At 43.2% G+C, this 26,016-nt stretch overlaps 1 protein-coding gene across 4 annotated transcripts in view; it reads right to left on the reverse strand.

Moving 5' to 3' along the window:
• The window catches only part of MALSU1 (mitochondrial assembly of ribosomal large subunit 1), a 32,934-nt gene that overhangs the window by 1,767 nt on the left and 5,151 nt on the right, over positions 1–26,016 (reverse strand). For 2 of the 4 annotated variants that reach the window (XM_086397365.1, XM_086397364.1), the window contains exons 1-3: positions 25,215–25,487; positions 23,576–23,754; positions 414–495 (exon numbers count right to left, since the gene is read on the reverse strand). In XM_086397365.1, coding sequence (XP_086253491.1) covers positions 414–495; positions 23,576–23,754; positions 25,215–25,470 — 517 coding nt within the window. In that variant the 5' untranslated portion in view covers positions 25,471–25,487. Of the gene's footprint in view, positions 1–413; positions 496–23,575; positions 23,755–25,214; positions 25,488–26,016 lie in introns of those variants that run through there. The other 2 variants (XM_086397367.1, XM_086397366.1) reach the window with 2 other exon arrangements.

A 26,016-nucleotide genomic window follows, 5' to 3' on the forward strand; every position in this document is an offset into this window, starting at 1 on the left:
ACCTTTGCATTAAGTACATTCTGGGGAATTACTTTGAAACTGTATATATTAATTCGCAAATCTGTTAGGTCTTCTCAGAATTCCAGTCTGCTTTTCTTATCATTCCCTGTGCCTACAATGCCCTTCCTTACAGGAATTACTTAAGGCCAAGGTTCTGTGTACACCAAGGAGCCTTCTACTGCCTTTGGGGGGTCTCTCCCATGTTTTTCATCCTGCTCTCCACCAGCTTTCTGACCTGTGTGGCTACTTAATACACACTAGGTGAAATGAGGATTTCAGATGTGAAAAAGACTGAGTAGGTTAAAACCAAAGAAAACTTAAAACAACTATCAAAAACTTTTTGTGGAAAAACACCCAGACCGTGATCCTTGTATAACTGAACATAGTTTGAGATTAGTGATACAGTAACTTACCAAAGTCCACACAGAGCCAGTCATCAGTGTCCTTCCCTTCGATCTTAACATGAAGCTCACTTTTATATTTCAGGTGTTTGTACTGAAAAAAGCCAAGTCACATGTTAAAGGGGAAGAGGTTGAGGGACGTCTGTTCTTACTGAGGAGCCTTGGGCTTATTTGGGAACATGCTTATTCATTCCTCACAGCTATGCCAACCCCCTTAATAACAACTCCCCCCTTAAATCCTACCCACATCCTACAGCTCTCTCCAGAAGCCCAAACCATTGTGATAGGCAATCAAAGTGCTTCTGAGGTAGACAGGCCTAAATTCAATACCCAGTTCTCACCAACTTCCTTCTGTCCATCACAGCTTCCCTTCACCCTTGGGAGGCAGATGTTTCTTCCTGTTTCAAGGCTCAGGCTATTCAAATGCACCCCATATTTAATACAGCACTATTTACAATATCCAGGAGATGAGAGCAACCTATATGTCCACTCACAGATAGATGGATGAGATGCAGTACATATATACAATGGAATATTACTCGGCCATAAAAAGGTGTGAAACTGGGTCATTTGTAGTGATGTGGATGAACCCAGAGTCTGTTAATAGAGTGAAAACAGGGAGAGAAAAACGTCTATATTAACGCTAATATTTTATATTCTATGTTATATAGAAAAAAGGTACAGATGTAGAAGAACAAATTGGTGGGTGTAGGGAAACAGAAGGCTAAAACGAATTGGGAGAGCAGCACTGCCATGTGTAAAACAGCTACCAGGAAGTTGCCACACAGCACAGGGAGCAGAGTTAGGTTTTCTGATGGCCTAGAGGGATGGGATGGGGGAGTGATGGTGGCAGGGAAGCACTAAGGGAGGGGCTGTATGTGTACATATAGCACTGTAAAGCAATTATATTCCAAATAAAAATGAATTTTAAAACAGATCAGTAATCTTGAAAAAAAATTTAAAATACCCTGAGAAAACTGTAATCAACAAGAAAAACCCACCCAAATGTTCATGGCAGCACTATTTACAATAAATAGCCAGGAGACAGAAGCAACCAATGGATAAAGAAGACGTGATACATGTATTCCATGGAATATCACTGAACCATAAAAAAGAACGAACTTGGGTCATTTTAGTAAATGTGGATAGACGAGAGAGTCACACAGCAGTGATCAGAAAATATAACAGCATATACATGAGATCTAGAAAAATGGTACAGATGAACTTATTTGCAGGACAGGAATAGAGAAGCAGATGTGGAGAAAAGACATGTGGACACAGGGAAAGGGGAGGGTGGGATGGATAACACAACTCAGCCAGAAAAAGGAGCAAAATTGGGCCATTTCTAGTGAAAGCGTCATTCAGTCGTGTCCGATTCTCTGTGACCCCATGGCCTGTAGCCCCCCAGGCTCCTCTGTCCATGGAATTCTCCAGGCGATCTTCCCGACCCAGGGACTGAATCCAGGTCTCTCCTTCATTGCAGGCGGACTCTTTACCAAATGAGCCACCAGGGAAGACCAATTAATATAAAATATGGAATCTGAAAAAATGGTACAGATGAACTGACTTACAGGACAAAAACATAAGCAGAGAGAACGATGAGTGGACACAGGCAAAGAGGAGGGTGGGATGAACTGAGAGAGCAGAGTTGCTAATATATACACTGCCGTGTGTAAAATACATAGCTAGTAAGCAACTGCAGTACAGACAGCTCATGTTCTGCAGTGGCCAGAGGGGTAGGATGGGGAAAGGTGTGCGTGGGAGGGAGGCTGGAGACGATATATGTATACTTACAACTCATTCACAGTGCTGTATAGCAGAAACTAACAACAATGTAAACCAAATATCCTCTGATCACCATTATCTATGGGGAAAAAAGAACTATCATATGACCCAGCAATCACAATACAGGATGGATCTCACATCACCTAGAGAAAACCACAAGTCAAAAACACACGTACCCACTGTGGCACTATTTACAACAGCCAGGACATGGAATCAACTAGATTTTCATCCACAGATGAATGGATAATAAGATGTGGTCCATACATAGAATGGAACATCAGTCAGTGAGGAACTAAACTGGGTCATTTGCAGTCATGTGGATGTACTGAGAATCTGACCTACAGAGTGAAGTATGTCAGAAAGAGAACCAAATATGGTATATTAACACACATGCATAGAATCTAGAAAAATGGTACAGAAGAACCTCGATGCAGGATGTGACGGTCGCAGAAGCAGAGAAGGGACATGTGGACACGGGAAGAGAGGAGGCTGAGACGAACTGGGAGCGTAATGTTGACGTGTACACACTACCGCTGTAGTGAGCCCGGGAGCCCGTGGGGAGCTGCTGTGCAGCTCGCCTGGTGCTCTGTGAGGACTAGCAGGGTGGGACAGACGGGGCGGTGGTCGCAGGGAGGCACAAAGGGAGAGGATCTATGAATATATATGGCTGAGTCACTTTGTTAGACAGCAGAAACTAACACAATATTGAAAAGCAATTATAGTTCAATTTTAAAAAATGTAATTATAAATTACTGGGAATGTAATCTGAGAAACCGTAATTCAAAGACACAAGCAACCCCAATGCTCGCTGCTGCACTACTAAAATATCCAGGACATGGAAGCAACCTAAATGTCCATCCAGAGATGAATGGATAAGATACTGTGGTACATACATACAAAGGAATATTACTAATAAAATGGACACAATTGAGTCACTTGTAGTTGCATGGATGGAACTGGAGTGTCAGAGTGATATAAGTAGGAAAGAGAAAAATGAGTATCGTATTAGCACATATACATGGAATCTAGAACAATGGTACAGGTGAACCTATTTATAAGGTAAAAATAGAGGCACGGAAGCAGAGAATGGACATGTGGACACAAGGGAAGGGGAGCTGGGGGACAGATTGGGGGAGTAGTCTTGACACGTACACACTGCCATGTGTAAAAGCGGCAGCTGGTGGGGAGCTGCTGTACCGCACAGGGAGCTCAGTGACGTGCCGTGTGATGACCTGCAGAGGTGGGACTGGGTGGGTGCGAAGGGGGGGGAGGCTCAAAAAAGGGGACATATGTACACATACAGATGACTCTCCTGGGAGAGCTTTACAATACTGTAAACCATATATATACTCCAATTGAAAATAAATTTTAAAAGATCATTTATCATGAAAAAGAAAATAGAAATAGCATATGACTCAGAAATCCCATTATTAATATACCCTGAGAAAATGATAATTCAAAAAGACAGGCACCCCAATGTTCACTGCAGCACTGTTTACAAAAGCCAAGGCATGGAATGTACCTAAATGTCCATCCACAGATGAATGGATAAGATGTTGAAAATTTGGAATATTTGGAAATGATGCAGTATTTTTAGCAATAAAAGCAATGAAATTGTGCTATCTGCAGTGATAGGATGGGCCTAGAGTGTATCTCACAGAGTGAGGTAAAAAAGACAAAATCAAATATTATATATTAACACATACACATGGAATCCAGAAAACTGGTACAGATGAACCTATCTGCAGGCCAAAAACAGATGCAGAAGCAGAGAACGAACATGTGGACCTGGGGAAAGGGCAAGCTGGGATGAATTGGCGGCGTGGCGTTGCCATGTCTGCACCACCGTATGTAGAACACACGGCTCCTGGGAGCTGCTCCAGCACAGGGAGCTCCGCGCCGTGCTCTGCGAGGGCTCAGGTGGGCGTCATTTGCTGGGCTGGAAGGGGGGCTCCAGAGGGAGGGGGCTTATGTATACTTACACTTCCTTCACACTGCTGTAGAGCAGGAACTACCAGAACGCTGTGAACCAATTACACGCCAATTAAATATAAATTAAACAACCATTATTCATGAAAAAACTAAAAACAGAACTGCCACATGAATCAGCAATTGCACTGTGTATATACCCAGAGAAAACCATAACTGAAAAAGACACGCGCACCACAATGTTCACCGCAGCACTGTTCACAAAAGCCAGGATGTGGAAGCAACCTAGATGTCCATCCAAAGACGAATGGCTGAGAAGATGTGGTACATACATACAATGGAATATCACTCAGCCACAAAAAGGAAACTGGGTCATTTTTAGTGATATGGATGGAACTAGAGTCTGTCATACAGAGTGAGGTTACAGTACCAAATATCACATATTAACACATGTGGAATCTAGAAAAATACAGATGAAAACACGCAGGTCATGAATAGAGTTGCAGAAGTAGAGAACGGGATGTGGACATGCAGGAAGGGAAGGGTAGGAACGAGTCAGTAGTACCGCCACATATACACAGTCATGTGAAAAATAACAAGTGGGAAGTTACTGTAGAGCTAGGGGCCTCAGCTTGTGCTTTGTGATTTCCTAGGGAGGTGGGATAAGAGGGGGCTGCAGTGAGCGGGAGTCACAAATGGAGAGGATGATGTAAACATACCTGATCACTTTGTTGGACAGCAAAACCATAATATTGTAAAGCAATTAGAGTCCAGTTAAAAATTCAATTAAAAAAAAACTGAGAAAAGACCAGTAATCTTGAAAAGAAATTAAAAATGGAACTAACACAAGCCCCAGAAACCCCACTACTGGGCCTAAAACCTGAGAAAACCTTAATTCATAAGGACACATGCAACCCAATGTTCAATTCAGCACTGTTTACAACAGACAGGACATGGAAGCAACCTAGAGGTCCATCTTTGATGAATGGATTCCGATGCAGTACATATATACAGCAGAATACTGTTCGGGTATAAAAAGGAATGAAATTGGGTCATTTGTAGAGCTGTGGATGGTCCTGACTGTCCTACAGAGTGAAGTCAGAAAGAAAAACGAGTATCATATGTTAATACATATATATGGAATACAAAAATGGTACAGAGGACACTATTCGCAGAGCAGGAACAGACACACAGAACCAAAGAACGACATGTGGACACAGGGAAGGGAAGAAAGGGACAACCGGGGACGGGCACTTCCCACCTGCACTGTCACTGTGAAATGAAACAGATAGCCAGTGGGGTGCTGTCGTAACGCAGGGAGCTCAGCTCACTGCTCTGGAGTGACCTACAGGAGTAAGGTGACGCAGGCGGGTGTGGGGGGAAGCTCACAAAAGGAATACATGTGTACAAACAGCTGATTCTCGTTCTTGGACAGCAGAAACTAACACAATATTGTAAAGCAATTATACTCCAGTTAACAAACATTAGAGAAATAAAAGATCACTAATCTTGAAAAAAGATTAAAAATGGAACTACCATATGTCAGGGCAATCCATACTGGGAGATTAATGGATTGGGCAACCCATTAGGGAGAGGAGCACGGCCATACATACAGTGATGTGTGCAGAACAGCTCGTGTGAAGCTGCTGTGCAGCACAGGGCCTGAGCCCACTGCCTGTGATGACCTAAGAGATGGAGGGGCTGGAGGGCGTGGTGGTGCGAGAAAGGCACAAAGGTAGGGGATATGTCTGTACATGGAGCTGACTCACTTTGTTGGCCACCAGAAACTAATACAGCATTGTAAAGCAATTATACTTCAATTTTAAATTTCAAGGAATTTTGAAAAGATCATAATGTTGGAAAAAAACTAACTAAAAACAGAACAGAGCCCAAGGAATCCCTTACTGGGCATATAACCTGAGAAAACCGTAATTTAAAAAGATACATGCACCCCAATGTGCAACGCAGCAGTATTTACAATATCCAGGGTATGGAAGCAACCTAGATGTCCATCCACAGACGAATGGATTAAGAGATGTGGTACATATATACAAAGAAATATTCCTCAGCCATAAAAGGAATGAAATTGGGCATTTGCAGTGATGTGAACAGACTCAGAGTCTGTCATACAGAGGGAAGTGAGAGAAACAAGCATCAGATATTAACACACATTTGTGCTTTCTATATGTAACATAGAAAAACGATACAGATGAACCTATTTGCCAGGCAGGAATAGAGGCCCAAGCAGAGAATGGACATGTGAACCCAAGGGAAGGAGTGTAAAATGAACTGGTCGAGTAGCCCTGCCACATAAACACTACGTGTGTAAAATGTATAGCTAGCGGGGAGCTGCGCGTAGCTCAGGAAACTCAGCTCGGTGCTCCGTGATGACCCAGACAGGGCGGGGGGTGGGCGGGAAGGGATATATGTATACTTGTAACTTATTCACATTGTTGTACAGTAGAAACACAATACTATAAACCAATTTTACTCCAATTAAAAAAAAAACATTATTTAAAAAAAAACAGTATTCATGAAACTAAACATTTACATAATCCAGTAACCCCACCCCTGGGTATATACCCAGAGAAAACCATAGTTCAAAAAGACACACACACTAGTGTTCACTGCAGCTGTAGTCACAATAGCCAGGACATGGAAGCAACCTAAATATCCCTCCATAGATGAATGGATAAGATGTGGTATATATATACGAGTATACACACCACACACACCACACACACACACACACACACACACACACACACACACACACACAATGGAATATTACTCAGCAATAAAAAGGAATGAAACTCGTTCATCTGTAATGATGTGGATGGAAGTAGAATCTGTCATACAGAGTGAGGTAAGTCAGAAAGAGAAAAAATCAAATGTTGTATATTAATACGTATATGTAATCTAGAAAAATGGTACAGATGAACTTATATGCAGGGCAGGGATAGAGTCCCAGAAGTAGGGACGAATTTAGAGACAAGCACCGAAATATATACAGCGTCATGAGTAAAACAGGCAAGTAGTGGGAAAGTGCTGTCCAGCCCAGGCAGTTCAGCTCAGGGCTTTGTGATGGCCTAGCGGGGCGGTGGGGTGGAGGCAGTGGAGGCCAGAGGGAGCCCCAAAGGGAGGAGACACATGTGCACATACCGGTGACTCACTTGGCTGGACAGCAGACACCAACAACATTGTAAAGCAACTGTGTTTCAGTTAGAAAATAAATTTAAAAAATAAAAGATCATTAATGTTGGGGAAAAAAATTTAAAAATACAACTACTATATGCCCCAGCAATCCCACTACTGGGCATATAATCTGAGAAAAGACACATGCACCCCATATTAAATCCAGCACTATTTACAATACCCAGGACATGGAAGCAACAACCTAAATGTCCATCCACACATGAATGGATGAAGATGTGGCATGTAAATATACCATGGAAAGTTCCTCAGCCATAAAAAGAAGATAATTGGGTCATTTGTAGTGGCATGGATAGGCCCTGAGTCTATCATATAGAGTGAAGTGAGCAAAACAAATACTGTATATTAATACATATACATGGAATTTAGAAAAATGATACAGATGAATCAATATGCAGGGCAGGAATAGGGTCAGAGAAGTAGTGGCCGGACATGCAGACTCGGGAAGGGGAGGGTGGGACTAACTGGAAGACCAGCACCGCCATATATATTCTGCCATGTGTAAGGTAGACAACCAGTGGGCAGCTGCCGTACAGCACAGGGAGTTCACCTGGGTGTTCCGTGATGGCCTAGAAGAGTGGGATGAGGGGGACGGCAGTGGGAGGGAGGCCCAAAGGGACGAATACACGCATATATATAGATGATTCCCTTTGTTGGAGAGCAGAAACTTACACACACTGTAAAGTAACCGTACTCCAATTAAAAAATAAAAACATTAACCTTGAGGGGAAAAAACAACTAAAAATAGAACTAGCATATGACTGAGCAATCTTACTATTGGGCACATATCCACAGAAAACCTTAATTCAGAAAGACACAACATGGCTTTCCCGCTGGCTCAGTGGTGAAGAATCTGCCTGACGCTGCAGGAGACGTGGTTTCCATCCCTGGTCTGGGAGGATCTCAGGCCCCTCGTAGCGACTAAGCCCGTGCACTGCAACAATTGAGAGCCCGGAAACCCGCAACTGCTGAGCCCACAGGCCCTGGAGCCAGTGTCCACAACAGGAGAAGCCACTGCACTGAGCAGCCCGTGCACCCAACTAGGGCATGGCCCTACTCACCACAACAAAAGAAAAGCTCACACGGCAATGGAGACCCAGCACAGCCAGAAGTGAGTAAATAAAATTATGTCTAAAAAGACACACAGTCCCAATGTTCACTGCAGTACTATTTACAAAAGCCAGGACACTGAAGTAACCTAGATGTCTATCGACAGATGAATGGATTAAAGTGTGGTGGTTGGTCGGTTTTAGTCGCTAAGTCGTGTCCGACTCTTGCAATCCCATGGACTGTAGACTACCAGGCTTCTCTGTCCATGGGATTCTCCACGTAAGAATACTGGAGTGGGGGGCCATTTCCTTCTCCAGGGATCTTCCTGACCCAGGAATCGAACCCAGGTCTTCTGCATTGCAGGCAGATGATTTACTGACTGAGCTATGAGGGAAACCATACATACAATGGAATATTACTCAGCCATAAAAAGGAAGGTAATTGAGTCACTTGTAGTGATGTGGATGAAACTAGAGTCTGTCATACAGAATGAGTAATTCAGAAAGAAAAACAAATACTGTATATAAACACACATACATGGAATCTAGAAAAATGATACAGATGAACTTATATGCAAACCATGACTAGAGTTTAGGAGAGAATGGACACATGGACATGCAGAACAGGGAGGGTAAAACCACCTGGGAGAGCAGTGTTGCCACAAATATACTACCATGTGTAAAACAGATGGGGCAGCTGCTCTACAACACAGCAAGTTCAGCTCACTGCTTTGTGATTACCCAGAGGGGGGTGGGCCAGAGGGGGCTGGAGGGGCAGGGAGGCCCCAAGGGCCAGGACATGTGTATATATAGGTGATTCACTTTGATGGACAGCAGACACTAACACGTAATTTTAAAGTAATTATAAGAACTGATGCTTTTGAACTGTGGTGTTGGAGAAGACTCTTGAGAGTCCCTTGGACTGCAAGGAGATCCAACCAGTCCATCCTAAAGGAAAATCAGTCCTGAATATTCATTGGAAGGACTGATACTGAAGCTGAAACTCCAACAATACTTTGGCCACCTGAAATGAAGAACCGACTCACTGGAAAAGACTCTGATGCTGGGAGGGATTGGGGGCAGGAGGAGAAGGGGACGACAGAGGATGAGATGGCTGGATGGCATCACTGACTCGATGGACATGAGTCTGAGTCAACTCCGGGAGTTGGTGATGGACAGGGAGGCCTGGTGTGCTGTGATTCATGGGGTCGCAAAGAGTTGGACACGACTGAGCGACTGAGCTGAACTGAATCTTGAAAAAAATGAAAAATGCAACTAACATATAACCCAGCAATCACACTACTGGGTATATGCCCTGAAAAACCATAAACAACATTAAACACCCATCCAGGTGTTCTTTTCAGCACTATTTACAACAGCCAGGAGATGGAAGCAACCTCTGGATGAAGAGGGCGTGGCACATGTGCACAATGGGATACCACGGAACCAGGAAACAGAATGGACTCAGGCCATCGGCAGTAAACGTGCATGGACCAGAGCGCCACACAGCAATACAGCAGGAAAACAAACATCATATAGTAACACATATATGGGATCCAGAAAAATGGTACAAGTGAACTTATTTGGACAGGAACAGAGAAGCAAACATAGAGAAGACGTGAACATGGGGAAAGGGGAGGGCAAGATGAATAACACTGCCCCGCATAAAAAATACTTACCTGGGTCATTTCTAGTGATATGGACTTAGAGTCTATCATACAGAGTGACTTTAGTCAGAAAGAAAAATACAATATAGTAACACATGTGGAATCTAGAAAAACGGTACAGATGAACTGATTTACAAAGCAAAATCAGATAAGCAGAAGCAGAGAACAAGCAGACACAGGCAAAGAGGAGTGTGGGATGAATCGGGAGAAGAGTGGTGCCACATATACACCTCCGTGTGTAAGGTACATAGCTAGTAAGAGGCTGCCGTGGAGCACAGGGAGCTCAGCTCGTGTTCTGTGATGGCCCAGCGGGGTAGGACGGGGACAGGGGAGCGTGGGAGGGACGCTGGAGCGCGAGGGTATATATGTATACTTATAACTCATTCACAGTGCTGCAGAGCAGAAACTAGCACAACAATGTAAGCCAAATACTCTGATTACCATTATTCACCAAAAAAAAAAGAACTACCATACAGCCCAGCAATCACACCGCTGGGTATAAACAGAAAGAAAACCAAAATTCAAAAAGACACACCACCACATGTTCACTGCAGCACTATTTACAACAGCCAGGACATGGAAGCAACTAAATGCCTGCCCACAGATAAATGGTAAGATGTGGCACATATACATACAATGGAATATGATTCAGTGATAAAAGGAGCTAAACTGGGTCGTTGGTAGTGATGTGTATGTACTGAGATCTGTACATACACATGTACAGAGTGAAGTATGTCAGAAAGAGAATCAAACATCATACATTCACACACATGTATAGACAGATGAACCTATCTGCAGGACATGAACAGTTGCAGAAATAGAGAAGGGGCATGTGGACATGGGAAAGAGGACCCTGAGACAAACAGAGAGCGGCTCCGACATACACACTGCCATGATAAAGTGAGCCGGTGGGGAGCTGCTGCAGGACGCGGGCTCAGTGCGCTGCTCCGTGACGACCTGCAGAAGTGGGACTGGGTGGCTGGAGCTGGAGCAAGTTCAGAAAAAGGGGATACATGTATACATACAGATGATTCTCTTTCTGGGACAGCAGAAACAAACACAATATTGTAAAGCAATTAAAAATAAATTTATTAAAAAAGATCATTTATTGTGAAAAAGAAAACTAAAAATAGAAATATCACTTGGTTTAGTCTCTAAGTTGTATCAGACTCTTTGCAACCCCAGGCTCCTCTGTCCATGGGGATTCTCCAGGCAAGAATACTGGAGTGGGTTGCCATTTCCTCCTCCAGGGAATTTTCCAGACCCATGAATCGAACCTGGATCTCTTGCACTGCAGGCAGATTCTTTACCAACTGAGCTATGAGGGAAGCAGAATTATCACATGACTCAGAGATTCCACTCTTGGGGATATACTCTGAGAATGATAATTCAAAAAGACACATGCACCCTAATGTTCACTGCAGCACTACTTACAAAGTCAAGATGCAGAAGGTATCTAAATGTGGATCCCTTTATTCATTCATGAATAAAGAACCCAGAATGAATAAAGAACCCAGAGGGTGGGAAGGGAGGAAATGGCAGTGGGAGGGAAATACAAAGAAGACAATATATGTATACACAGAGCTAACGCACTTTGTTGGACAGCACAAACAATAGTGTAAAGCAATTATACTCCAATTAAAAATAAATTTAAAACAATAAATAACAGATTAATAATCTTCAAAAATTAGAAGTTAATACAGTATGTTAATAAAATTAAAATTTCATACTGTTAATGCTGTCTGCCCCAGCAATCCCACTAGTGGGGATGAGAAAACCATAATTCACCAAGATATATACACACCCAAATGTTTACTGCAGCACTGTTTACAATAGCCAGGATATATAAGCAACCTAAATTTCCATCCATAGATGAATGGCTAAGACGTGGAAAATACAATGGAATATTATTTAGCCACAAAGTAGCAATATGGGTGTGCCTAGAGTCTGTCATACAGAGTAAAGTAAGCCAGACCAGAAAATCAAATATATTAACACATATACATGGAATCTAGAAAACTGGTACAGATGAACCTATCTGCAGGCCAAAAACAGATGCAGAAGCAGAGAACGAACATGTGGACCTGGGGGAAGGGCAAGCTGAGATGAATTGGCAGCGTGGCGTTGCCATGTCTGCACCACCGTATGCAGAACACACCGCTCCTGGGAGCTGCTCCAGCACAGGGAGCTCCGCGCCGTGCTCTGCGAGGGCTCAGGTGGGCGTCATTTGCTGGGCTGGAAGGGGGGCTCCAGAGGGAGGGGGCTTATGTATACTTACACTTCCTTCACACTGCTGTAGAGCAGGAACTACCAGAACGCTGTGAACCAATTACACGCCGATTAAATATAAATTAAACAACCATTATTCATGAAAAAACTAAAAACAGAACTGCCACATGAATCAGCAATTGCACTGTGTATATACCCAGAGAAAACCATAACTGAAAAAGACACGCGCACCACAATGTTCACCGCAGCACTGTTCACAAAAGCCAGGACGTGGAAGCAACCTAGATGTCCATCCAAAGACGAATGGCTGAGAAGATGTGGTACATACAATATATAACGGAACATTATTCAGCCATAAAAAGGAAGGAAATTGGGTCATTCGTAGATATGGATGGAACTAGAGTCTGTTGTACAGAGTGAAGTAGTCAGTCAGAAAATCAAATACTATTTAGTAACACATATATGGAATCTAGAAAAATCAGACATATAAACACATGTGCAGGTCATGAAAAGAGCTGCGAAAGTAGAGAATAGACATTGGACATGCATGAAGGGAGGGAAGAACAATTCAGAGAGCAGCCCTGCATATATACACTGCCACGTGAAAAATACCTAGGAAGTGGGAAGCTGTTGCAGAGCTAGAGACCTCAGCTTGGTGCTTTGTGATTTCCTAGAGGCGTGGGATAAAGAAGGTTGGGGGTGGGAGGGAGTCACAAATGGAGGGGATTATGTATAAATACAGCTGATCGCTCTGTTGGACAATATAAACTAACAAAACATTCTAAATCAATTAGAGTCCAATTAAAATTCAAATTAAAAAAACTGAAAGAAGATCAATAATCATAAAAAGAAATTAAAAAGACCTATCTTAAGCCCCAGCAATCACATTTCTGGGCATAAAGTCTGAGAAAACAATAATTCAAAAGGGCATACACACCCCGATGTTCAATGCAGCACTATTTACAATATCCAGGACATGGAAGAAACCTAGATGTCCATCCACAGATGAATGAATTAAGAAGATATGGTACATACATACAATGGAACATTATTCAGCCATTTAAGGAATGAAACTGGGTCATATGTAGAGCTGTGGATGGTCCCTGACTCTGTCATGCAGAGAAAACTCAGAAAGACAAAAACGAATATGATATATTATCACAAATATATGGAATCCAGAAAAATGGTGCAGATGAAACGATTTGCAAGGCAGGATAGACACACAGAAGTAGAGAACGGACATACGGTCATAAGGGAAGGGAAGGAGGGGACGCACTGGGAGAGGAGCTCTGCCATGTATACACTGCCGTGTGTGAGACCTTCACAGACAGCTGGTGGGATGCTGCTGTGTACCACGGGGAGCTCAGCTGGGTGCTCTGTGATGATAACAGTGGGATGACATGGGCTGGGTGCAGGGAGGCTCCAAAAAGGAATATATGTATACAAATAGCTGATTCCTTTTATTTTAAACAGCAGAAACTAACGCAATATTGTAAAGCAATTATACTCCCATTAACATATAGATTAAAGAAATAAAAGATCACTAATCTTGAAAAAAGTTTAAAAATGGAACTACCATATCACAGCAATCCACTACCGGTATATACCCTGAGAAAACCATCATTCAGCAAGGCACAGGCACCCCAATGCTCATTGCAGAACTAATTACAAAAGTCAGGAGATGGAAGCAACCTAAAGGTGAATGGATAATGATGTGGAACGCATACAATGGAATATTACTCCGCCAATAAAAGGAACAGAACTGTGCTATTTGCAGTAATGTGGATGGGCTAGACTCTCAGAGTGAAGTCAGTCGGCAAGGAAAATCAAGTAACACTTATTAACACAAATATATGGAATCTAGAAAACTGGAACAGATGAACCTATTTGCAGGGGAAAAAGAGAGATGCAGAAGCAGAGAACAAATATGTAGACACAGGGAAGGGGAAGGTGGGACAAGCTGGTAGAGCAGCTGCCATATACACCACCATGAGTAAAATGCACAGAGGGAAGCAGCTGCACAGCACAGGGCGCTCAGCCCCATGTTCAGTGATATCCCAGAATGGCAGGATGGGGAAAGGGTTGTGAGGCAGGGAGGCTCGAGAGGAAGGGGATATATGTATATTTATAATTCATTCACATTGTTTCACAGCAGAGAATAACACTCAAAACCAAGTTTACTCCAATTAAAAAAAGTTAAAATATAGAAAACCATTATTCTCAGAGAAATGTTAATACGTCTCACTATGACTATATATTTTTTTCTTTTCCCTTCTATTTTCTGCTGATTTTTGCTTTATGTATTTTTGCTTCTTTGTTATTAGGTGTCTAATGGTTTATGATGTCTATCTTCTTTGTGAATTCTACCTTTTACCATTAAGAATATTCATCTTTGTTTCATTTAAAAATAGATAATCATTCCCAAAAAAGATGTGGGGGGTGTCTCTGTGTGTGTGTGTGTGTGTGTGTGTGTGTGTGTGTGTGTGTATATATACACACATATACATACACATGGAGTATTATTCTGCCATAAAAAGGAACAATATTGGGTCATTTGTAGTGATGTGGATGGACCTTCACTCTGTCATACAGAGTGAGGTCAGAAAAACAAATACCATATATTAACATACAGATATGGCATGCAGGACAATGGTACAGATGATCCTATCTGCAGGGCAGAAGTAGAGAATGGACCTGTGAACCCAAGGGAAGGGGAGTGTGAAACAAACTGGTAGAGCAGCGCTGCCACAGAAACATCACCATGTATAAAACACATAAGCTGTGGGAAGCTGCGGTGCAGCACAGGAAACTCAGCTCGATGCTCTGTGATGACCCAGACGGGTGGGAGGGAAGGGATATGTGTATACTTATAATTTATTCACACTGCTGTACAAAAGAAACTATATAACAATGTAAACCAATTTTACTTCAATTAAAAATAAATTAAAAAAAAAGACCATTATTCATGAAACAAAACTAAAAAACAGAACTATCACATAACCCAGTGACTCCCCTACTGGGTATATACCCAGAGAAAACCATAATTCAAGAAGACACATCACAATGTTCACTGCAGCAGTATTCACCAGAGCCAGGACATGGAAGCAAAGTGTCCATTCCCAGATGAATGGATAAGCAGATACGGTTTACACACACATATACACACACAGTGGAATATTACTCAGAGATAAAGAAGAATGAAATTGGGTCATTTGTAATGATGTGGATGGAACTAGAATCTGTCACACAGAGTGAGTTAAGTTAGAAAGAGAAGATCAACTATTGTATATTAACACTTATATGGAATCTAGAAAAATGGTACAGATGAGCATACGTGCAGGGCAGGAAAAGAGTCCCAGAAGTCTTCCCCAGACATACGGACATGGGGGAAGTGCAGGACAGGATGAATTTAGAGGCAAGCGTTGAAATATATACAGTGTCATGAGTAAAAGAGGCAAGTAGTGGGAAGCTGCTGTATGCACAGGCAGCTCAGCTCAGGGCTTGGTGATGACATAAAGGGCTGATGGGATGGAGGGCATGGCAGTGGGAGGGAGCCCCACAGGGAGGGTATGTATGTACACATGTAGGTGATTCGCTTTGTTGGACAGCAGACACCAACAACATTGTAAAGCAATTGTACTCCAATTAGAAAATAAATTAAAAAAATAAAAGATCATTAATGTGGTAAAAAAAAAAATCTAAAAATAGAACTATCATATGCCCAAGCAATCCCACTCCCAGGTATATAATCTGAGAAAACCATTAAGTCAAAAAGATATGTGCACCCCAATATTCAACACATTATTTACAATATCCAGGACATGGAAGCAACCTAAATGCCCATCCACAGATGAATGGACAAAGATGTGGTCTATGTATATACACAAGGGAATATTACTCAGCCTATACACCCAAAGAAAACTTTAATTGAAGAAGACACATGAGGCTTCCCTGGTGGCTCAGTGGTAAAGAATCTGCCTGACATTGAAGGAGACATGGGCTCCATCCCTGGTCTGGGAGGATCTCAGGTACTTCATCGTGACTAAGCCCGTGCACCGCAACAATTGAGCCTGTGCTCTGGGGCCCAGGAACCACAACTGCTGGGCCCACATGCTGCAACCGCTGAGGCTCGAAGCCCACAGGCCCTAGAGCCAATGCACTGAGAGGCCCACGCACCCCAACTAAAGAGTAGCCTCCACTCACCACAAAAAGCTCACGCAGAAAAAGCTCACTACAGAAAAGCTCACGCAGCAAAAGAGACCCAGTATAGCCGAAAATAAATAAATAAATAAAATTGTTTTTAAAAAAGACACGTGGTGCCCAATGTTCATTGCAGCACTATTTACAAAAGCCAGGATATGAAGTAACCTAGATGTCCAGCCACAGATGAATGGATTAAGAAGATGCCGTACATACATACAATGGAATATTATGCAGCCATAAAATGAAAAGAAACTGGGTCATCTGTAGTGCTGTGGATGGTCCTTGACTCTTATGAGGGTAATAGGCAGGAAGGCCAGGGGTCTCCAAATGGAAGAAATAGGCTGCAAGTGTCAGACATTTTTTCTCTCTGTTAAGCAGCAGGAGGAAACAAACTACTCTTTTAAAATTCTGTGTTGCCATGACGACACCTGGTTCCACCTGAACTTAACTTTTCTCAAACCATGAGCTAACCAATGCATTTTTCTTATGGAAATGTTGGTCTTAAGCTATGTTAATGAACTATGCATTTACCCCAGACTCTGTCTTCAAGTCAGTTCCACCTAAGACTCAGAATGGACCTGACAAACCTGTATGTTTTACTCATACACTGCTCTCCTAATCTATGCTAATAAAACTAAATATTTACTTGGAAACCTGCCTTTCTTCAAGATTCATGTCAATCATTTTATGGCCCGGGATGACTCATCTGGTGCCAATGTTATTTCAAAATGCATGTTGTAGGTGAGGGGCCTGGTGCCACTCTGAGCTTTGAGACATCTCCTTTCTCGGAGAAGGCAATGGCACCCCACTCCAGTACTCTTGCCTGGAAAATCCCATGGACGGAGGAGCCTGGTGGGCTGCAGTCCATGGGGTCGCTAAGAGTCGGACACGACTGAGCGACTTCACTTTCACTTTTCACTTTCATGCACTGGAGAAGGAAATGGCAACCCACTCCAGTGTTCTTGCCTGGAGAATCCCAGGGACGGGGGAGCCTGGTGGGCTGCCGTCTATGGGGTTGCAGAGTCGGACATGACTGAAGTGACTTAGCAGCAGTAGCTGTATAACATCCGGCTGAAGACTAGCAGGTGGGCACTCTTTCTGCCCCCTTCTGATGTCTATGTCAGGAGCTTTCTCTCTTTTATACTTTAATAAAACTTTATTACACAAAAGCTCCGAGTGATCAAGCCTCATCACTGGCCCCGGATAGAATTCTTCTCCTCCGGAGGCCAAGAAACCCAGCGTCTTTCATGGTTCAGCAACATCCTTTCATACAGAGTGAACTCAAAAACAGAAAAACGAGTCTCATATATTAACACATATACATGGAATCTAGAAAAATGATACAGTTGAACTTATATGCAGGTCATGAACAGAGCTGCAGAAGTAGAGAATGGACATATGGACACATGGGACAGGCAGAGTCAGACCAACTGGGAGGGCAGAACTGCATAAACACATCCGCCATGTGTGAAACAGCCAGCTGTGGGGAGCTGCTCTACAGCACAGGGAGTTCAGTTCACTGCTTTGCCATCACCCAGAGGGACGGGGAGGGGTAGGATGGAGGGGGCTGGGGTGGGAGGGAGGCCCGAATGGAAGGGAGGCCCGAATGGAAGGGATATACGTGTATATAGGTGATTCACTGTTGGACAGAAGAAGTTAACACAGCATTTTAAAGCAATTATATGCCCATTAAAAAATAAACAGAACTCTGGAGAAGGGAATGGCAGCCCACTCCAGTATTCTTGCCTGGAAAATCCCATGGACAGAGGAGCTTGGCGGGCTACAGTCCATGGGGTCATGAGTCGGACACGACTTAGCCACCACCATGGAATGTTTAGATGATAAAACACAAGCAGTATGTACAGCAGAGTAACACATGGGTTTACTGTAGAGAAAGTATCAGTTACCCTGGTTTTTGTTTTAAAATCCTTTCCCCTGAGAAGTGAGAGCTATTGGTACTGAACAACAAAGTGCAGTCCAGAAAGATGGTGGTCATAACCATGGCTAAAAAAAATAAATAAAATTAAAAAAAAAAATAAACAGAAGATCATTAATGACGAAAAAATCTAAAAACAGAACTACTATTTGCCCTAGGAATCCCTTACTGGGCATATAACCTGAGAAAACCATAATTCAAAAAAAAAAACACCACATGCACCCCAACGTTCGATGCTGTACTATTTACAGTAGTCATGGAAGCAATCTAGATGTCCAACCTCAGATGAAATGAATAGGAAGACACGGTACATACATACGATGGAATATTACTGAGCCATAAAAGGAAGGAATTCAGTCAGTTGAACTGAGGTAGATGTATCTAGAGCCTCTCATACAGAGTGAATAAGCCAGAGAAAGAAAAATAAATATCATATATTAATGCTTAATTAGAATCCAGAAATACAGTGCTGATGAACCTATCTGCAGGGCAGGAATACAGACACGGATATAGAGAAAAGACCTGTGGACACAGTGGGGGATGGGGACACTATTCATCACAGTGGGATGAGTTGAGAGAGTAGCACTGGAATGTATACATTACCCCGTGTAAAACCAATAGCTGCTGGGAAGCTGTCGTGTAGCACAGGGAAATTAGCTCCGTGCTGTGTGGCAACCTAGAGGGGTGGGATGGAGGCTCAAGAGGAAGGAGACACGGTTACACATAGAGCTCAGTCTCTTTTCTGGATAGCAGAAACTAACACGACACAATAAAGCAATTATACTCCAACTGAAAAAAAAAGAAAAGAAAACCTATGCAGAGCACTACTTTACATAAATCATAGCCAAGATCTTTTTTGATCCACCTCCTAGATTAATGAAAATGAAAAATAGAAGACACACGGGATCTAATTAAACTGAAAAGCTTTTGCACAGCAAAGGAAACCATAAACAGGACAGAAAGAGAACCTTCAGAATGGGAGAAAATATTTGCAAAGGACACAAGTGACAAAGGATTAATCTCCCAAGTACACAAGCAGCTCATGCAGTTCAATATGAAAAACAAATAAACAACCCAATCAAAAAATGGCAGAAGACCTAAATAGACATTTCTCCAAAGAAAACATACAGATGGCCAACAAACACATGAAGAGATGCTCAAGTTCACTAATTATTAGAGAAATGCAAGTCAAACTACAATGAGGCATCATCTCACACTTCAGAATGGCCACCATCAAAAAATCTACAAGCATTAAATGTCTAAGAGGGTGTGGAGAAAAGGGGACCTTCTTGCACTATTGGTGGGAATTTAAGTTGACACAGCTACTCTGGAGAACAGTATGGAAATTCCCTGAAAAACTGAAACTAGAACTACCATTCAGTTCAGTTCAATTCAGTCGCTCAGTCGTGTCCGACTCTTTGTGACCCCATGAATCGCAGCACGCCAGGCCTCCCTGTCCATCACCAACTCCCGGAGTTCACTCAGACTCACGTCCATCGAGTCAGTGATGCCATCCAGCCATCTCATCCTCTGTCGTCCCCTTCTCCTCCTGCCCCCAATCCCTCCCAGCATCAGGGTCTTTTCCAATGAGTCAACTCTTCACATGAGGTGGCCAAAGTACTGGAGTTTCAGCTTTAGCATCATTCCTTCCAAAGAACACCCAGGACTGATCTCCTTTAGAATGGACTGGCTGGAACTACCATATGACCCAGCAATTCCATTACTGGGCACATAACCTGGTAAAACCATAATTCAAAAAGACACATGCGCCCCAACGTTCACTGCAGCACTGCTTACAATAGCCAGGACATAGAAGCAACCTAGATGTCCAGCGACAGGTGAATGGACTAAGATGTGGTACATATATACAACGGAATATTACTCATTCGAAACCGGGTCATTATTAGTGATGTAGATGGACCTAGAGTCTATGATACAGAGTGAAGTAAGTCAGAAAGAGAAAACTAAGTATTGGATATTAAGGCACATATGTGGAATGTAGGTGAACCTATCTGCTGGGCAGGAACAGAGATGGAGGTGTAGAGAACAGATGTGTAGACACAAGGTGGATGGGGGTGGGGCAGGGGTGGGATGAATTGGGAGATTGGGACTGACATGTATACACTGCCATGGGTAAAACAGATAGCTCGTGGGAACCTTCGGGAAGGTCCCCACCTGTGCAGGGAGCTCATCTCAGGGCTGTGGTGACCTTAGAGGGGTGGGATGGAGGTTCAGGAGGGAGGTGATATACTGTATTCTTATAAGTGATTCACTTAGTTGTACAGCAGAAAGCAATACAACACTGTAAAGCAATTATACCCCAATTAAAGAAAAAATTAAATTATCATTAAGGGGATGGGGAGAGGGATAAATTAGGCGACTGGGACTGACATATAGACAGTACTATAAAATAACTAACAACCTACTTATAGCACAGGAACTCTACACAATACTCTGTAATGACCTAGAAAAGAGTGGATATACGTATATGTGGGGCTTACCTGGTGGGAGAAAAAAACTGCAGGTCAACATACTAGCAAACCAAATTCAACATATTAAAAGAATAATACACCAAAACCACAAGGGATTTATTTCTGGAAAGTAAGGATGTTTCCATGTGAAAATCAATCAATGCAATAAACCACATTAACAAAATGAGGAACAAAAACCATATAATCATCTCAAATACATGCAGAAAAACCATTTAACAAAACTCAGTGCCTTTCACGAGAAAAACTCAACAAAGATTAAAAAAAAAAACCTCCTCAAGATAATAAAGGCCATATATGAAAAGCCCACAGCTATTAGCTATCATCAAACTCAATGACAAAAAACTGAAAGTTTTACCTCTCAGATCAGGAACAAGACAAGAATGCCCACTTCTGCCACTTGCTAGTCAACACAGTACTGGAAGTTCTAGCCATGGCCATTAGAGCAAGGGAAAAGAAAAGAAAAAAGTAACCGAACTGGAGAGGAAAAAATAAAACTATCTCAGTTTGCAGATGACATGATCTTATACCATAAAGAAAACCATAAAGACTGTACCCAAAAAACCTGTTAGAAAAAATGGATTCAGCAAAGTTGCAGGATATGAGATCAACATCCCCAAATCAGTTGTACTTCTGCACACTTAAAAAGCAACCTGAAAGGGGAATGAAGAAAACAATCCCGTTTGCAATAGAATAAAAAAGGATAAAATACTTAGAAATAAACATAACCGAAGGAGCAAGACTTGTACACTGAAAACTACATGATCCTTAGACTCTCTCAGACAGTAAGAATCTGCCTGCGATGCGGGAGACCCAGGTTCAATCCCTAGGTAGGGAAGATCCCTTGGAGAAAGTAATGGCAACCCACTCCAGGATTCTTACCTGGAGAGTGCCATGGAAAGAGGAGCCTGGCGGGCTACAGTCCATGGGGTCAAAAAGAGCTGGACACGACTGAGCAACGAACACTTTCACACTTTCAGACTCATTTATCAACAAACTGGAAAACAACACGCGGTGAGAAATGTGAGCGCCTGCGCACTGCTGGTGGGACCAAGAGTGGCACAGCCGCTGCGTTAACGAGCATTGTAGTTTCTCGAAACTTAAACAGCACCAGGATCTGGCGATTTCACTTCTGAAAGTAAAAGCAGGAACACGAACAGATACTTCTCCACTCATGTTCATAGCAGCATTATTCACAATAGTCAGAAGGCAGAAGCAACCCAAATGCCCACCATTTGGGTGGATAAGATACAATACGGTATACACATACATTAAAATAAATATCCAGCCTCAAAAAGAAGAAAATTCTCACACGTGCGACAACACAGAAAAACCTTGAAAAATATGCTAAGTGAAATAAGTCAAAAGGGCAAATAGAGTACGATTCCACTCAAGGAGGTGCTTATTTATGTAGCCGAGTTCAGAGATGGAAAGCAGAATGGTGCTGCCAGAGGCTCGGGGCAGGGAGAATGGGGAGTTCTGGTCTAACGGGTACAGAGGTTTCTGCAGGATGAAAATGTTCTGGAGATGGATAGTAGTAACCGTCCTACGACAGTGCGAATGTAACTCATGCCACTTAACTGCACACCTAAAGTGACTAAAATAAGTCTCATGTTATACACATTTTACCACAAACAAGAACAACAAAACTTCTTGACTTTGCCCTTTTCTCCCTTCTCACCTAAAATTTTTGTAAAAGTCATTTCTATTCCCCTCCCTTGCTCTTCCATAGAAACTTTCTCTGAAAAATCTCTCATTCTTTTTACATCTCCAAGTTCAATGGTCACTTTTAAGTCTCACTTACTCTATTCTACTATTATCTCTGACAGAGACCCTAAGGTCCTTTTTCCTCCATGACCTCCCAGTCCTCTCTCTCCAACTACCCCGCTTTTTAAGAATCTTCCTTTGCTCTGCCCTGTTGCACCAGGGTTTTGCTCTCAGTCTCCTTATTTTACCACTCTTCTCAAGGCAATCCCAGCTACTCTTTTGGTCTTAACTGTCCCCTCCATGCCTAATTTTCAACAGGGTGAAATAAGTCTGTTTCCCTCTACAGTGGTATTAGAATCAGGTTCCAAGTATATTTTCTTCCTCATTCTGATTCCTATTCAGTCTAGTTGGAATATGAACTACCTTTTCTTTCCTCAACTAGACTTGTGATTTCAGAAGACAAGGACTAAATCTTTTCATTTGAATTAAACTCTAGGCCGGCACTACCCAACAGAACTTTCTGCAACTGCAGAAATGTTTTATATTTGCACTGTTCAGTATAAATAAGCCACATGTGGCCCCCAAGCACCTAAAATGTGGCTAGTACAGCTGAAGAACTGAATTTTTAGTTTTAATTTATAGTTACATAGTCACATAGGGCTAGTGGGTAACTGGACAGTTTTGCTCTAGAAATCCCTCAGTAATACTGTATTCTAGTCTGCCTCAGGTTACTTTAGTACTTTTTTTCCTTGTCACAGAGACAAGAATATGAAATAGCCTGACCCACTAAGGCTAGATATTGGTCCTTATAACTTTCCCCATCAAAGAACATAAAACACTTGTGCCAATTCTGGGTTTCTCATATAATCTCTGTGACGGGTTTAGTTTTCAAGTGCTGCTCTTCAGTCTGATGCATTGAAACAATTCCATTAAGTTAAAGATTTCAAAGAAAAAGAAAGCATCCTACCATTTTCACAATGTAGTGGGCCATGGCATGCAAGTGTCGAGTGGAAGTGCCACTACCAATCACAAAGTAATCTGTATATTTCATTTCCGGAGGAACTTTGATGACACAAATGTCTCTTGCATTTTCTTGCCTCAGAAGTGAAACCAGCATATCGATGTCAAACTTGGGACCAGCGTGATCTGAAATGCACAAAGATGTGGTTGTGTCAGGTGGCCAAGAGAAGACAGACAGCAAAACTACTCCTCTGGGAAGGTGTTCAGATCTGAAATGTTTTGTAAAACAACAGGGCCCAGGCCTCCTGGAAGTTGAACCTGGGCTCTGGCTTCATATAGCACTGCTCAATTTTTCTGGGAAGGCGCTCAGGTCACAGAGAGCCACCACATCCCCTCCTATTAGCAAATGCTAGTACCATACACCAGCAATAACCGCTGCTGTTCCAGTACTTGAGGAGACAAGTAACACTGCTCAAGCAGAGGAGGTACACAAAGAGAGGAAAACAGAAGCACAATTTGGGGAGGTGGTAATACCCTGGGACATATTAAACTGAATTCCAGCCAGAAAGGGTCACAGAACTAGCACTGGGAACTGGAATTCTTAGGTAGTATCTGGCCCACAACCTTCATCTGAGAAACTCGGACCTAGCCAAGTATGTGTGGCCCCAGACCTACCAATTCGAGGGCTAGAAGTTTAACAGCAGTTCTCATTCTGAACTCTCAAGTTTTTCTTACAATGTCATCTGGGTTATGTAACAACTGTTATCTGTGAAAATCTTCCCCCTTCCCCCCTCCCTGGAGATTTAGATACTTGGATTGTCACCGTGATGTATTATATTATAGCCTCTGGACTTACAGTTCTCTTAAGCTTTAAAGTTGACTTCCAAGGTTCTAGATGTTAACCTCTCCCTCTCATCTTTCACAGGTGTGATCTGTTTACCAACTCTCAAGCGTCTAAAAACTTACACAAATCAGAGGCCCTTAAATTGGCCATATCTCCTATTAGCGCTTCTTGCTGCTGCTACTGCTAAGTCGCTTCAGTCGTGTCCGACTCTGTGCGATCCAGTAGACGGCAGCCCACCAGGCTCCCCCGTCCCTGGGATTCTCCAGGCAAGAACACTGGAGTGGGTTGCCATTTCCTTCTCCAATGCATGAAAGTGAAAAGTGAAAGTGAAGTCGCTCAGTGGTATCCGACTCTTAGCGACCCCATGGACTGCAGCCTACCAGGCTCCTCCATCCATGGGATTTTCCAGGCAAGAGTACTGGAGTGGGGTGCCACTGCCTTCTCCATTAGCGCTTCTTACTGCACCCTTTAGCCCCCAGCCCCCAGCTCCTCCTCAGAATTCTCACGCCCCAACAACTCTCGACAAGTCCATTTCTCGGGACCCTAGGAAGAGAGTGAAGGGAGATGAGGACGTTGAGGGTGTGATGCCAAGAGTCCGGCGTGGCTATTCAGACGGACGCCTGGGGTTTCGGAGACTGATTCAGTTCATCTCTTGGTCTCACTGTGAAATGCAAAGCTGGTGCCAACAACCTTTGCAGGCCGTTCCGGTTCTGCTTTGTATAAGTTTTGGGACCCCAAGAAAAATGCAGAGAGGAGAACTCAGCATCCACGAAGGACCCGCCTCCCTACTCCATGCCCGTACCTGCGGTGCCAGACTCCGGGAGTCCCTCGCCGGCCGTCCCCTCCGCCTGCTCCTCCAGGCCTGGCCCGCCGTGCAGGCCGCGAGCTCGGTCCGGGGCCAGGCAGGCCCTGCCGAGTGTTGCCCTCGCCGTAGGCCTTCCCACGGCCAGCAGCCGAAGACGGGGCGCGGCACTAGCCGCGGGCCACGCGCGAGGGAAAACGGCGCTGCGGTACAGCTGGGCCCAGAGTCGCAGCGCCACAAAGCTGCCGGGCCCCATCGTAATAGCCTTGCGTCGACTCATGGGGCGGGGCTTAATGGGGCTCGTGCAGGTGTGCGGCTTTCGATTGGCTAGGTCAATGCGGCGGGGCACGGAAAATGACGTCAGGACCGTGGGCGTGGCCAGAAGGTGGGCCGTGGGCGGAGTATGAAAACCAGGCAGGGGAGGAGGATGGTAACCCAACAGTGACCCGGAAGACTTTAGGTATTAGGCAAATATTATTTTTTGAAGTGACTTTGTAATTTACACTACATTTTTGCTGTGATGATTCTGTTTCTAAACATATAAGATTGCAAGCTTGAGGACTAATTTTACGTTTAGGTATAACACATTGATAAATATCTGAAGTAATGCATATTCGTCAGAGTAGGTTTTTCTTTGATAATATTTTGACTTTTCTCACCATAGATAGTTATCCTAATTACTAACTAAGCCATAGTAACTGTATGTTCAATAGCAGTCTTCCACCAAACACCCGGATTTGCTTTTGACAAACGACATTGGCACTTAAACATCCATAGTAATGAACAATATGAAAATCATTAT

The sequence above is a fragment of the Bos grunniens genome, chromosome 4 (assembly GCF_055505025.1).
Source record: "Bos grunniens cultivar Pamir isolate PY7600 chromosome 4, Bosgru_T2T1.0, whole genome shotgun sequence".
Classification (NCBI taxonomy): domain Eukaryota; kingdom Metazoa; phylum Chordata; class Mammalia; order Artiodactyla; family Bovidae; genus Bos; species Bos grunniens.